At 45.0% G+C, this 16,030-nt stretch overlaps 1 protein-coding gene across 1 annotated transcript in view; it reads right to left on the bottom strand.

Moving 5' to 3' along the window:
• CHD5 (chromodomain helicase DNA binding protein 5) overlaps positions 1-16,030 on the bottom strand; it is an 83,479-nt gene that overhangs the window by 44,213 nt on the left and 23,236 nt on the right. The window contains exons 3-6 of the mRNA XM_065421467.1: positions 6,005-6,184; positions 4,592-4,710; positions 3,493-3,731; positions 1,630-1,754 (exon numbers count right to left, since the gene is read on the bottom strand). Of these exons, the coding sequence (XP_065277539.1) occupies positions 1,630-1,754; positions 3,493-3,731; positions 4,592-4,710; positions 6,005-6,184 (663 nt within the window). The remainder of the gene's footprint in view (positions 1-1,629; positions 1,755-3,492; positions 3,732-4,591; positions 4,711-6,004; positions 6,185-16,030) is intronic.

The following is a 16,030-nucleotide window of genomic DNA, read 5'->3' on the forward strand; positions in this document are numbered from 1 at the left end:
TCAGAATTCCAGGCCTCAACCAGAATAGCCCCTGCCAGGAAAAGCACTAAACAAGCATGTGTGTCTGTTAAAGTGAGGGGGAGCAGGGCTGGGGGAAACAAAGCTACCACACCCTCTGCTAAAAGTGGGGAGCTCTCCTCCTCTCCCTCGCTTGGGTGGCTGCACTACCTCTCCAGGTCCGATACGGTGAGGGCACACACACCCCCGTTGCTTCAGACTGCTGTAACCCCGGCATGCGCACGCGCACACAAAAAGTCACAAATTCACTACTTAGTTGATTTTTTTTTTTTTTTTTGCAAATAGTTAAATGAGCTAAAACTTACACTGTGACATCACACCTAAAATTAACATGTCTAAATTCTCATTCTGGACCCTAAACCCATCTCCCCAAAGCTTTGATTCACACACACCCCGTACTTAGTCCTCTAACTAACCGTGGGAGCAACTCTGAGCTTTTAGCATCACTTGAAAATGTGAATGCACAAATCTAGGGCCCATTTTTGAAAATTTGCCACATATTCAATACTTATGATTGAAAACTACTGCAGTGGACTGGTTCAAAAACGCTTCTTTCACTTGAATCTCTGTCGCACAAAAGTAATTTACAAACTGATTATATTACGTGCAATGGATCCAGAGGGTTAGTGAACTCCAGTAAGGCTGAATTAATGGGATTCTGATCAATATTATCAAGACCTACAGGAGTTCTGTCCTTATTCAACAGTTATTTAAAAGATTTATTCTTTAAAATACTCGGCATACATTTGATATTCATACACTGCCAAGTGCACAGCATGCAAACTGTATTACAGATTTTTTTGTCCCTCCATTTATTCCTATGGTCGTCTACTCCAGGAACTGTGCTGGAAAAACCACAGGCTAGATATGGTAATAGAATTAAAGCATTTGCTAATTCTCTCTGACATGCATTCAGTACAAGGGCAGGCCCTAAAGAGTTTATTTGCAAATGAAATCTGAAATTATGTTATCACTGAACTCACCACAGCAAAGTATTAAAACTGATTCTATGATTTTAGTGGAAGAAATTCCCCAACATGCCATCTCTAGGAACGTGAGCCTGGATGCAGTTCTCTTCCAAAGAATACCCACTGAGCAAAGATTGGTTTCTAACAAAGAAACGCAAATGAGATTTTAAGATTTCCTTACCCAGGCCCAAGTGCAGAGGGACTGCCAGCATTTCCCCGGCGCTCTCAGTGGGTGAAATGCATGCCAGTGCAGAGGGCCAATGCCCTGTGTAAATTCCACTCCAGCCCTTGGTGCTGCTCAGACTGTGTGCTGGCCCCTCTCTGCACAGGAGTGAATTTCCCCCTGTGCGAAATGGGTTGATGGTCACAGCCCAGCTCTGTGGGACAAGTAGCCACATCCAATACCCATCAGTGCAACTGGCACTAATTGTCTCCCTTCTTGGCAGCGAGAGGCCAAAACTGAATGAGCTACAGAACTGAACACCCTTCTCCTATCTGCGAATGGGGCTTCAGGCAGGAGAAGCTTGCCCGGCCACTACCCAAAATGTTGGGGGGGAAACAGAGGACTCCAATCTCCAGGGCTGCCCGCCCAGCACCTTCCACCAGCACCAACATTCACCGTTTAGAGACAGAGAGCGCTTACTGAGGAGCCTTTTTTCCTTTTGTTGGCGATTCCTCCAAACCGGAATTTCAGGCCCGCCATCTTTTTCCCCTTCCCCTTTTTCTTCCCATCTTTGGAGCCCTTGATTTTCTTCCGCACTCCTGGACCTAAATGAACAAAAAGATTTTCTTGACGTTCTAATGATGGACACCTTGATTTCTACATTCTCCCCAAATCCCATCGCTCATAATTTACCTTCGTTCAAGTATCTTCTGAGTGTTTGCATTGCCTGTGTAACATTCTAGCTTATCACATCATGTTCCCCCACGCACACTGAATCCACACAGAGGATAAGTGCCTAATACTGCTACCCGTTAACAGAGCGACTCCTTTAGTTAAAGAGGCAAAGGCCTGTGCTTTGGTGCTGAAGGTCCCACGTTCAAGGCTCTACATTTTTACAGTTTCCTTCCTGTTTGAAAATGATGCTTCACACACATTCCTCACTGAACTTTTATAAATGCAAGAGCAGAGCAATGAAAGCAGCATGTCTCCTTCCCTGAAAGTGCTTCTTTCCCCTGGATTCCTGGCTCTCTGTGGCTCCGCAGTGGGAACCCTAAGCAAATACTAAGGGATGGCCAACTGCTTCACTTATAAACCAGGGTTCATATTTAACTGCTTTGCATTTGGGGGAAGAGTGCAGCCTGCCCCCCAGGGGCCAGGAAAGGGACTGCAGCTCAGATACTGCAGAGATGGGTGCAAATAACTAACCTCTGGGGGTGTGGCCAGGGAGACAGACGACAGCTTCCTCCCACAAGATCAACCAAGTGGACTGAGAGATGCTGCACTAAAACTATGGGAAAGGAAAACTGTTGCAACCAGCACCAAGCCTCTTGGGCTGCTCCTTTCAAAGCTCTCGAGGCATCGGGAATTGATTGCTGCATAATTGGAACAGAAACTTCATGAAGAAAAACACTGTGGGAACAAAGGGAGATTCCTCTCCCTCCTCCTTTTCCCCATTTTTTCTTCCAATGACTCAGGAAGCCCTTTCTGAACACTGAGGGAAGCCTCCCGTCTCCACCGTCAGGAGCAGGAAAATGTTAATAGTAACAAACTCATTTCAATAAAAATGAGATCAATTCCATAGGAGCTGCTGTAGATTAACATGGTCAGCCCTGTGCTTGCAAATGGGGTTTGAAGGCAGTGTCCTTCCATCTGCCTTCTAGGAAATCAAATACCTTATACGTTATTTTTGTAATCTTTTCTATTGTGGTCTCTTGACTGTTCTTGAACGTCCTAGGTCAGTCCAGATGGAATGCACCGGCCGGACTGCTGAATATTACAGAGGCATACAGACAGAACACATCTGCTCTGCCAATGTCCTGCCCTGCATCCTACCACCCCTACTATTCCATTTGAGTTTCCCCCAACAGATTTTCCAATGCCCCTCAGTCCTGATCTTACTGGCCTGCAAATTCACACCAGCCTGAAAAGTGCACTTTCCAGGAGGTTGCGAGATTTCACTAGCAAATATTTATAAAGCTCTTTGAGATCCTTTGTGACACAGGTATCACATTAAGAAATATTATGATTATTGCTTTATTTAAAATAGGATACAAATTATACAATCTTCCATGGTCCTGCTAACATGATCGGTCATGACATAAGGAATCACAGTTCATCTGTGGCATTTATTGTAGAAAACAAATACAAACTACAGACACACAAGTTTCCCCACAGCTCAATTTCCAGCTTTGTCTCCCTTGCTTACCAGGCTTCACACCCTGTCTGGTAGCACACGGACACATCTAGTGGCTAAATAATATATTGCAAGTAAATGTATCATTTATCATTGCAAGATCTACCCAAGCTGTCTGGTTAGCCATTCATTCCTGCCTGGCCCGTTACCTTTGCCCTCCTTGGTTTTTGCTTTCCTGATGGCCATGGGCAGAGCAGACTGCTGAGGGCTGGCAGAAAGCTGGGGTGCAATGGTGACTGTTTCCACGGCTGCAGCCACTGCAGCCGCTGCCGCCGCAGCCGAGCTGCCTTTGAACGGGTTGTTGGCGCTGAACTCTCGCCATTTGGCACCAAGCACCGTCATCATCTTGGACATGGGGATTTTGGGGTTCTTCTTGGCAATGAGAGGCCTGCAGGGCGGGGCGGGAAAAACCACCAGTCAATAGGGCTCCTCTGCTGTCTGATTGTTTTAACTCATCACGCGCTAGGGAAAAGCGTAACATGAATTAGTGGCCAATGCATGACACCGATTGTGAAGAGTCACTGGCAACAGATGCACTGAAAATGGTAGAAACCAAAACTGCCCTAGCAAGGAAAGAGAGGGGAAATGTTCAAATATTCAATGACTTTTTTTTCCCCAAAAAAATCTTTGATCGTTTTCAACCAGTTTAAAGAGCAGCCGGAGGCCGGGGGGGGGGGGGGGGGGGGATTCACAATTTTCAACAACAAAAAATTGGGCAAATTTTTTTGTGAAAATATTTCTGCCTTTTCCAACCAGTCCTGCAATGAAACCCCTTGGAAAACTGTGTCCTGAAGAACAACTCTCGGATACATGTGGTGAAGCACCAAGGTATAGATGATGCACCAGGGCAGCAAACTTAAACAGGCAAAGAGAATGCTTTGGAGCCAGGGCTAATTCATTACTACTTGTATAGCACCGTGATAGGACATTGCAACTGTTCCCTGCTGCATCCAACCTCGCCCTCAAAGCAAACAGTGACCTCCTAGAGTCCAGCTGGCTATGGGCGAGAGCAGAACCCCACTTGGGATACATCCGGAGTCTCTGCAGAGATTGTAGCCCAGATCCTGCACGTGAGGAGGAGCTGATTGTGCAGTCTGGCAGAATGTCAGTAAACTGCACATGGTTGGTTTTCTGTTGGTGAGGAATTAGGATTCTAATGCCCTGGCTTTATCAACTCGATTGGGTAGTAACCAAGTACAAAAAAGATCCCCATCCATACGCACAATGCTCCACCGCTCAGCCTCTTACCTGAGAAACTGACTGAAAGCCTTGTAATTAGTCAGAGTATGGTAATCTTCTTCTGAGAAAATATAATCCACATCATCCAGGCCCCATTCCTCCATTAGCTGCGCTGAGCTCTTGGGCTCCTATGGATTTACAAAGGGATACATTTAATGCAAATAACTGAGGTGCTACGAACGAGCGGTGCGCAGCCACGCCTCTTATATAGTGCTACTCCTAGACACCCACAACATGGGGATTTGTTTCTGTAGGTTAAAAGACGGAGCGTGCACAAGTGCTTAGTAAACGAATACACTACCTAGCTTGAAAACAATACAGGGCCTTCCAAATGCTGCCCTAACCCCACTACAGTGTGACGTCTCCACAGCTTTAGTGTCACCACAAAACGTAATTTGTGGGCACATCAAATGCATAAATGGGAACTGCGGCAAAATCCATTTGCTAGTAGCTGTGACAGCCCAAGGCCCCAGTCCACTCCAGTGACTCACTGGGTGCTGCTGCTTTTCCGCACCTGGGGGAGGGATGACCCCGGTGTTAGTGGGTTTTTTTGAAAAGCAAAGTCTGTTTTAACATCAGTGTCCGAGGAGCCAGAGAGTTGTCTCTCATCTGCTTTTCCACAGAACCAGATACACAAATGAAACACAACTCTCAATGGCACTACTGGTGACTGTGCAACAGAGACCTCCAAAGAGCAGCTAAGAGCCAAACTAACAGAGGGACAAGGGGCTGGAGCTGGTTGAAGAATCATTTCCCACCAGAATAACCAGTGCCATCGATGCTGACACGCTTCCCGAACTCAGATCCATTTCGCTGGAATTCTGGTTTGGAAAAAACGGGGAAAGTTCTGGCAATATGGAAATGTTCCATTTCAACATTGTCACAACAAAACCCTTCAGGCTTTCCACTGTGAAATGTTTTTATTTTGTAATAGAATGAAGCATTTTTAAAAGTCAAAACTGAAACAAAATGTTTCAATCAACCCAAAACAAACAAAAAAAGTCAGAATTTTTCTTTGGAGAATTTCAAATTTTTAGTTTTTGCTCCAGTTTGGAACGAAGCCAAATTTCCAAATCCTTCATGAAACAGAATTTCCTCCTCCACACAGCTCTCCCAAGCACAAATCCTGCCAGGTGCCGAGTGCCCTCGGCTCCTCTGGGAGCGTGTGGGAGTGGGAGCACTCCATTCCCTGCAGGATCAGACCCCCAGGTAGGGATATGGGCAGAGACTGAAACGAAACTCCTCCTGAGGAAGTGCAGGATAGAGTAAAAACCAGCCCCCTTGGCCTTTTCCCACAAGCTGTGCTGCCACAGCCCATCCTCGCATTCAGAGAGAGTAACAGGGAGGTGCCCTAAGGTTCCCATTCTCAGAAACAACCCGACTAATGGGGTGCTAGGTCCTGGACAGTCTAATTGTAGGTACCTTTAAACCTCCTTCCTCGTTATCCTCCTCCTCTTCATCTTTCTTCTTCCGCTTGGCTTTTTTCTCTTTCTTTTCTTTGAGCTTCTTCTTCTTCTTTTTGTTGGGCGAATAGTCACTTCCTTCGCTCTCAGATTTCTCCTCCAGTTCCTCTTCGTTTTCAGATATTTCATCATTGCTCCCCTAAAAGAGGAAGGGACAGTGAAGGAAGGGCCAGGATCTCCCCTCCCCAGCTTCCCTGCACAAACCCTTCTGGTCATTTGCCAGATTCAGTCATTCCCATTTGTTACTTTCACATTTTAAAACACTCCAGCCACAGTACATGTGGATAGCAACACCCTAGCAGAAGCCAAGGAAACGCCACTCCCACTTGGCCTAATCTGGGCTGTAAGAAGGGTCTGACTGTAGGAGACACAAGCAGGAACATTGTTTTCCATTCATAATTTTGTTGCAGGGGAAGGACAGTCCTCTGGTTAAGGCACTGGATTGCGACTCAGCAGATCTGCTATATAATGATGCAGACAGAAGACCAGCTGCAGAGTAGGGGTTGTATAGTTTATTGCACTGAATGCAGCATGTAGGATGACAGGCCTTGTGGGCAGGTAACATATATGCACATTCAGTGCAAGCAGCGTATGACCCTCCCGGACTGAGTACGGGCTCTTGAGACCAGAGTGGCTGAACTGGAGGAGCTAAGGAAGCACAGACTTTCCAGGACAGTTGAGCGGTCCCGCCCCAGGCTGCCAGCCTCTGGACAGTTGAGGAAGATGAAAGACTTGGGGAAGGAGCACATCAGCGATCCCATGGTTGGAACTCTCCTTCCAGATGATGTCATGGGATCCTCTCACACGGAGGATACCCCTCCAGACAGGGAATAGTCATAGGGGATTCAGTTATTAGAAATATAGATAGTTGGGTTTGTGATGACCGGGAGAACCGCATGGTGAATTGCCCGCTCGGTGTGAAAGCTGCGGACCTCTCGAGACATCTAAACAGACTTACATGTAGGCTTGGGGAGGAGCTAGTGTCATGGTACATGTAGGAACCAGTGGCACAACGAAAGGTAGCAGAGAGGTCCTTGAGGCTAAATTTAGGCTGCTAGGTAAGAGATTGAAGTCCAGGACCTCCATGGTAGCATTCTCTGAAATGCTTCCAGTTCCAGACAGGGTTCCAAGTAGATAGGTAGAACTGCAGGGTCTCAATGTGTGGAGGAGACAATGGTGTTCGAAGGAGGGAGTTAGGTTTATTAGGAATTGGCAACCTTTTGGGAAAGGAGGAGACTATACAGGAAGGATGGGCTCCACCTAAACCAAAATGGAACCAGGCTGCTGGCATGTCAAATTAAAAGGGCTGTACAGGGGTTTTTAAACTAAGGGCTGGGGGAAAGCCGACAGGTCAGACAGACACATCCCATAGGGAAGGATTTATTAAAGGGGATACTCTATATCCTATTAAAGAGGAGAGGATAGAAGTTGATAAAGTACAGGTAGGAACTAAAGAGAAACAGTCAAATGAACAAGAGTCCCCATTCAATTACATCAGACAACTAAGGCAGACAGAAGGCAGACAACTAAGTATTGACAAGTTTTATAAGTGCTTGTACACAAATGCTAGAAGTCTAAATACTAAGATGGGTGAACTTGAGCACCGTGTAAATGAGGATATTGATATCATAGGCATCACAGAAGCTTGGTGGAATGGTGATAACCAGTGAGACAGGGTAATACCAGGATACAAGATATATCGGAATGACGAAATAGGTCATGTTGGTGGGGGGAGTGGCACTCCATGTGCAAGTAAGCGTGGAGTCAAATGTAGTAAAAATCTTAAATGAATCAAACAGCACCACAGAAACTCTATGGACAGAAATTCCATGCTTGAATAATAAGAGTATACCAGTAGAAATATACAACTAACCACCTGTCCAGGATGGTGATTGTGAAATGCACAGGGAGATTTGAGAGGCTACAAAAACAGAGAAGCCAATAACAATGGGGCATTTCAACTATCCCCATATTGACTGGAAACATGTCACCTCATTATGCAATCCAGAGAGAAAATTTCTAGACACTATTAATGACAGCTTCTTGGAGCAGTTAGTCCTGGACCCCAGAAGGGGAGAGGCAATTCTGTATTTAGTCTCAGTGGTGCATAGGATCTAGTCCAAGAGGTAGATATAGCTGAACCGCTCAGTAATAGTGACCATAATGTCATTAAATTTAACATCCTTCTAGGGAGGAAATTACCTAAGAAACCCATCACACTAGCATTTAACTTCAAAAAGGCGAACTACACAAAAATGAGAAGGCTAGTTAAATGGAAACTAAAAGGAATAGTCCAGAGAGTGAAAAGCCTGCAAACTGCATGGAAACTATTTTAAAACACCATAAAAGAGGCTCAAACTAAATGTATACCCCAAATTCAAAAAAACAGCAAGAGAGCCAAAAAATGCCACCATGGCTAAAGAACATAGTAAAAGATGCAGTTAGAGACAAAAAGACATCCTTTAAAAATTGGAAGTCAAATCCTACGGAGGAAAACAGAAAGGAGCGTAAACTCTGGCAAGTCAAGTGTAGAAGAATAATTAGGCAGGCCAAAAACAAATTTGAAGAGCAATAAAAGACACAAAAACTAACAGCAAAAAAAATATTTAAGTGCATCAGAAGCAGGAAGACAGTCAAAAAATCAGTGGGGGCCACTGGATGATTGAGGTACTAAAGGAGCACTCAAGGAAGACAAGGCCATTGCAGAGAAACTAAATGAACTCTTTGCCTCAGTCTTCACTGCAGGGGATGCGAGGTGTGGTGATTCCCACACCTGAGCCATTCTTTTTAGATGGCAAATCTGAGGATCTGTCCCACACTGAATTGAGTGGAACAAACTGAGAAACTAAATAGTAACAAGTCACCAGGACCAAATGCAATTCACCCAAGAGTACTAGTTCAACTCAAATATGAAACTGCAAGATTACTAACTGTGGTAGGTAACTTATCACATGGAGGCTGTCAGATGACCAGCAGATAGCTAATGTTGATTGTTTAAAAAAGGCTCCAGAGGCGATCCTGACAATTACAGGGTGGTAAGCCTAACTTCGGTACCAGGGAAATTGGTTGAAACTACAGTAAAGAACAGAATTATCAGACACATAAATGAACATGATCTGTTGGGGGAAGAGCCAACACTGCTTTTGTAATGGGAATTCCAGGCCTACCAATGTATTTGAATTCTTTGAGGGCATCAACAAGCATGTGGACAAGGGTGATGCAGTGGATATAGTGTTCTTGGACTTTCAGAAAGCCTCTGACAAAGTCCCTCACCAAAGGCTCTAAAGCAAAGTGAGCTGTCATGGGTAATCAGTAACTGGTTAAAAGACAGGAAATAACGGGTAGGAATAAAGAGTCAATTTTCATAGTGGAGAGAGGTAAATAGCAGAGTTCCACAAGGAACTTGTACTGGGACAAGTGTGGTTCAACATATTCATAAATGAGCTGGAGAAAGCGGTAAACAGTGAAGTGGCAAAATTTGCAGATGATACAAAATTACTCAAGATATTTAAGACCAAGCTGACTGCAAAGAGTTACAAACGGATCTCACTGAACTGGGTGACTGGGCAAGAAAATGGCAGACAAAATTCAATGTTGATAAATGGAAAGTAATGCACATTGGAAAATGTAATCCCAAAATAATGAGGTCTAAATTAGCTGTTACCTCTCAAGAAAGAGATCTTGGAGTCGTGGATAGTTCTCTGAAAACATCTGTTCAATGTGCAACGGCAGACAAAAAAGCTAACAGAATGCTAGGAACCATTAGGAAAGGGATAGATGATAAGCCAGAAAATATCATAATGCCATTCTATAAACCTATGATATGCCCACACTGTGAATACCGCGTACAGTTCTGTTCACCCCCATCTCCAAAAAGATACATTAGAATTGGAAAAAGTACAGAGAAGGGCAACAAAAATGATTAGGTGGATGGAACAGCTTCCATATGAGGAGAGATTAAAATGACATCTTAGATAAGAGACAACTAAGGGGGGATAAGATAGAGGTCTATAAAATCATGGCTGGTGTAGAGAAAGTGAATAAGGAAGTGTTAGTTACCCCTTCGCATATAACCAGGGTCATCCAATGAAATTAATAGGTAGGTTTAAAACAAACATATGGAAGTACTTCTTTAGTTAATCTGTGGAACTCATTGCCAGGGGATGTTGTGAAGGCCAAAAGTATAACTGGGTTCAAAAAAGAATTAGATAAATTCAGGGAGGACAGGTCCATCAATGGCTATTAGCCAAGATGGTCAGGGATGCAACTCCAAGCTCTGGGGGTCCCTAAACCTCTGACTGCTGGAAGCTGGGACTGGACAACAGGAGATAGATCACTCAATAAATTGCCCCATTCTGTTCATTCCTTCTGAAGCATCTGGCACCGGCCACTGTTGAAAGACAGGATACTGGGCTAGATAGACCACTGGTTCACCCAGCATGGCCATTCTTATGTTCTGATATCCAGTCCCAGTTCTGCCACAGACTTCCTGGGTGACCTTGTGCCTCAGTATCCCATCTGTAAAATGGAGACAAGAATACTTACCTACATCACAGACATGCTGGGAGTATAAATGCACCAACATGTGCTAAATGCTCAGAAACTACAATGGTGAGCACCATAGAATACTCCTGGGGGCATTCTGGGCCAAAAATTTAAAAATTCTGCACACAATATTTAAAATCCTGCAAATTTTATTTGTCAGAATAACACTACATAATCACACCAGTTTCAATTATTTTGGTAATTTATTTCAAAATACCTGTCAGCAAGTATGTTTGTAACAATACAGATACATAAAAATTCCCCCAGGAGTAGAGAGTTAAAGAAACCCCTATGATAACCCAGTTCCTGTTTCTCTGCCCCCTTTCCCCCCTCCCTGAGCCCAGCCAGGGAGCCAGACACAAACAACCTCTCCCCCCTAGAGCCCACCTGCAGGGCCCCTGCAGCCAATACACTCGACCTCCCCCCGCCCCGATCTCAGCTGCAGGGCCCCCCTGCCCCAGATACCCGCACCCCCACCAGAACCCACCTGTGGGCCCCCCCTTGCCCAAACACCCATCCCTCTCCCCCCACCCCTAAGCCCAGGGACGCAGAGGGAAAAATAGCCTGATGCTCAGTCTGGGGCTTGCACAGAGTTTCCCGCGCACCGCCCTCGCCTTCCCTCAGGGCATGCTGGGAACTGCAGCTGCCAGGAACCCGCTAGCTCCCTCTCCCTGCCCGCAGCAGTGTCTTCCATGTGCGAGCTGGGCTCTGCTGAGTCCAGTGGCCCCTAGTGGCAGCCAGCAGCATTGCAGCCCATTTCTGTGGGGGAAAGGAAATTCTGCACACACTACATTAATTTCTGCAAAATTCTGCATTGCGCAGTGGCGCAGAATTCCCCCAGGGGTAATAGAAAAGCCTACATATAAATTAAATGGAAAATAATGCAACACAGACGACATTCATTTTGGAAACAGCTGTCTTGTCCAATGTATCTGTAAATCACGCTCTTACTTCACTGTCAATGCTGCACCATGTGTGTCGTGGGGATGTTTGGTCCTAGTCACGTAAAGGGGTTGTTTATTCGGCCTATCCTTTGTGATGAGTATATATGTATTTTCACAAAATCACCCGGGGCTACCGCAAGGTAGCACCCAGGTACTATTCTGATTTGTGATGGTATAAAACAGACAAATAAATAGATAGCAACGGATGCTAAATTAATCTATATATTAAAAAACTGAATGATGTGTTAAAGAAAACAACAGCTCTAACCAGTGACATATGCTATGTCATCGACAGAGACAGCTAACTGCTTTTCTAAAAGATCCTAAAATTTCAAGTTCTGCAACATCTCTGATTGACATCAAACAAGGTAATTTATGGATTTCTGCCTTGTATTTGTTTATGTCTTAGCATAAATAAAATGGTACTCTCATATGGCAACTATGGGAGCTAAGGAAGACAGGATTTCTTTAGTTGTGTTACATCGGTTCGATTATCAAACACTGATTTTGTCAGTTTCTCTTCAGCTCTGTTATTTGCTGCACTGACAGCACCACAGCTCTCCCTCCCCCCAGCCCCGGCCTTCTCGCTGTAAATCAGTTACATTTCACAGTCCAGACACACGCTTTGCACTTTACTCTTCTCTTGACACCACACCAGGCCCCTTCCCAGGTGTATATGATCCAAAGTTCTGCAGTGTGGGAGCAGGAAGAAATTATTTCCTTCTATCCATTATCACTGTGGGCAATAAGGTTTCCTACAGCCCTGAGTTGCCAACATATCAGTATCTTGACCTGTTCCCGTTTCTGTCATGGAGTCTATGGGGCCTCGCCTGCAGTCCCACTGAACCCAAGGATAGCTCTGCCTGAGTACAGCCATCAGGACCCAATACCATGTTGGTGTGCAAATGGTACTGTTCTGCTTTCATGTGTGTTAAGTAAAGAGGAGTCCAAAGAGAGCAGACACGTGAAAGAGACAGGCTAGAAAAGAAAACAGCAATAGCCAAATGGAGAAAAGGAAAGGCAGGAAGGGCAGCACCCCACTGGCAGCCTGTAGCCAAAGGCCAAATCCCTTGTGCAACATTAGTCTTTCCTTGAAAAAGAGAAGGTTAAAAAGAGAATGCAACACCCAAATAATTTCAATCTGATGGTGACCAGCAGGATACGAGAACACCCCTCCCCCTCCAACATTATATTGTAAAATCTTGGCCCTAACCTTTGCTAAGTGTTGTCAACACTCCTGATTTTATCATGAGTCTCACAATATTTGGTGTTCTCCTTAAAGTCTCAGCTCCTGGAGTCAGGTGACCACATGAGAATCTCAGCTCTCACATATACTGTATATATAAAGTTTCTAGCTCTTATGTTTGCACAGAAAATCTTGAACATGTGATCAGAGTGCAGTCTAAAGGCTCAAAAGCCAAACATCAAATGAAAAGAGCCCCAAACTTTTTTTTTTAAGTTTCATTATTTTTAAGACAGTAAGGCATCTGTACCCCCAAGGGTTGCAGTCTTAAAGGGGAGGATATGTGATAGGGTGTTCACCAACACCAGCCCTGAAGGGGTTGAGGTGGCCCAAAAGAGGCCAATTACCCTTCACACTGGCATCTGAAGGGAGGCCCACGGATTTATAAATGACTAATTGCTGATGAAGCCCCACTAGAGGAGAAGCTGGGTAAGGTATAAAGCCAGGAAGTTTGCAGCAGAAAGAGGCTGCAGGGACAGAGGCTGCCGTCACTCTATGAGAGAAGAGAGCTGGGAAGGAAGAAACGCAGGGTGAAAATAAGCCCTGGAAGATGGGTCAAGCCGGAGGAGCTGTGGGGGAAAGAAAGTCTGAGAAGGCAGGGTAGGAAGAAGCGCAGGGAAGCAGCAGCAAAGAGTGGGACTGGGCAGACCATGGCTGCTGGTTATAGGATCCCGGGGCTGGAATCCAGTGTAGAGGGGGGGCCTGGGTTCCCTTACCAGCCACTGGGAAGTGGCGCAGGATATTGGAGGTGCCACCTGGACAGCTGGTCTAGTGAGACTTTGATACCCCAGAACTGAGGGGACTACATGGTGACCGAGCCGGAGGCTGAGTCGCAAAGAGGGAGCACTGTGAATTGCGGGAAGACACCGCCACCACAACTGAGTGAACATTGGCGGGGGGTGCCATATGGGAAGAAAACCGCTACTCCATGCCCAGCCAGGAGGATGAGCTCTTGCAGTGAATGGACCTTGTCACAAGCCCCCAGAAGAGCTAGCAGCTGCTGGCTGACCCTTGGCTGGCCAAAGGCCTTGAGGTCCAGAGGTCACCTTCTGCACTCACTAACAGTGCATTTGCATATTTCTTCCTTACCCAGAACTTGCACTTTGATTTTGCTCTGTGTCTGCCATAGAGAGCAGTCACATTAATTGGCAATAATCAACTGAGGGGAGCCAAGCAGTCAGAAGGACTGATTGATCTGAAGTTGCACGCAGGACTAATATTTCCACTGAGGTTTGCTGGCAGGAAGATTGTTTTTAAAAGCAACAGACACACAGAGCTGTGATCAACACACACAGTACAAAGGGAGCCAGTTAGCCAGGGACCATGAGTTCTGTCATGAGCTTCCATGGACCGCCCCCTCTCCTGGGGGGAAGCTGTTGCCAATTATTATATTTAGCAATGTAGATACTTCTTACAAAACATTAGGCTGTGTCCTACATAGCCAGGTCCAGTGTGATGGTAACAAGCCACACCCAGGCAGCACCAGCATGCGTTTAGCCCTGCTCTTGCTCAACCCTGTCCTGGCCTATTCCCCAGGGTAAAGCGTGCTTCATCCTCCATAACTATTCAATCCTTGGCTACTCAGCTGAGATAGGGGGCAGCGCTGGCAAAGGCTTTTCATTATATGAACATCAGCCTACTAGGAACTGGTCTGAGACCACCAGATAAACAGCAGGTGGGAAAAGCTCTGGCTCACTCCTGACCCACTCTGGTGGTTTAGACCAGCCCACCTAAATGTGGAAAGCTCCACAGCCCATGAACCATCCTGTCACCAATAAAACATTTCCTTCTATCAGAAATCTGATCACCTGATACCACTCACATCGATTAGAGGGGAGACTCATAATTCAGCAGCATGTCTATTAAAGGAAAGGCCTTTCCTACATTTTGTGGGGTTTAGTACAAGACGAGACATCTTATTTTTCTCTTTAGAACCAGACATTTATACTTTATAACAAAATCTGAGGACGGCTCACAATTATTTGGTCAGGTATTCCTTTGTAGCCAATCACAGACAGCATACAGGTCAATGTTCAGACTCTAAAGTTGCAAGAGCAATGTCGGAGGCATGACCATGGAGAGTCAGTCTGAGAATGTTTCAGCCTAAACAGTGGCAAACAGCTGGGCTTTTGAATAAATCCGTGAGTGAAAAGTTAGGGACCAGAAATTAATGGAGGAAAATGAGGAAGGATGGCTCACAATAACAAGAGCCAGATAAGAACTAGAGACAGAGGTTAAAATTAATTCCCTGTTGCCTGAGACCTTGCACTAGATTACAAATAACGTTGATTTACCCTTGTTTCTACCAATTCACTATTAGACATTTAAATCTTTCTGAACAGTCAATGACTGTTTTTTAATGTATCCAAAAAAATTAAAAAATACACACCCTCTGCACACGTCTTTTTGCTGTGGGTTATTTTGCCCTATGTCACATTTTAATTTTCTAACTGCATTGTTGTTTGAAGGACAAATCCGTGCATGTCTGAACATGATGCCAGCCAGCCCGCTGGAACTGTTCACCATCCCCAGTTCAAGTGTGTCTCTGTTCCTCCATATTGGGGCATTCTCAGCCAGTCTAGCATTGTGGGCAGATGGATTTTCATATTGTAATACACAAAATCAAATGTTCTAACACTAGGGAAGCATCCTTGCCCAGCAGCCATTACTGATTTTTGGTCCTTCAAGCTTTTAAAACAAAATTGAGCCTTCCTCTTTACCAGTGTTATAAACAGTTATAATTTAGCACTGAATAATTGGTTGCCATAGTAACTGCTGCAGTACAGGTTGAAATCCCTTCTCTCTCTCTCTCTGCCTCCCTGTCTGACAAGGACCTTCATCTACATATGTTCAGGTTCAAACTGCAGGCTGGTTATTTTATGTAAATAGATCTTCTCAGCACTTGCTGCATCAATTCTGCCATCAGTTCATGATTGAGAATTACTGGCAAATAGACTCTAAAGAGTTGCAACATAGCTGATACACATTAAGGCATACTACAAATTAATGCATGCAAAACTAAGATCTAACAATGCTCCTCTTAAAATTTCAGGGTCAAAAAAAGTTGTTTTTTAAATAAAAGCGTTAACAGATTAAATATTTTAAAAAGCCCAGCCAAGTGCAGAAGTCTGCACTCCATTCATGTACTCAGTATCACACATTCACAATTCATTCCAATTGCCTACTTCATTTACAGCAGAATGTACATTTCCCTAGCAGGTATCAATAAAGGCGCTTAGGAGAAGCAGCCTCA

This window comes from Emys orbicularis, chromosome 22 (assembly GCF_028017835.1).
Source record: "Emys orbicularis isolate rEmyOrb1 chromosome 22, rEmyOrb1.hap1, whole genome shotgun sequence".
Lineage (NCBI taxonomy): Eukaryota > Metazoa > Chordata > Testudines > Emydidae > Emys > Emys orbicularis.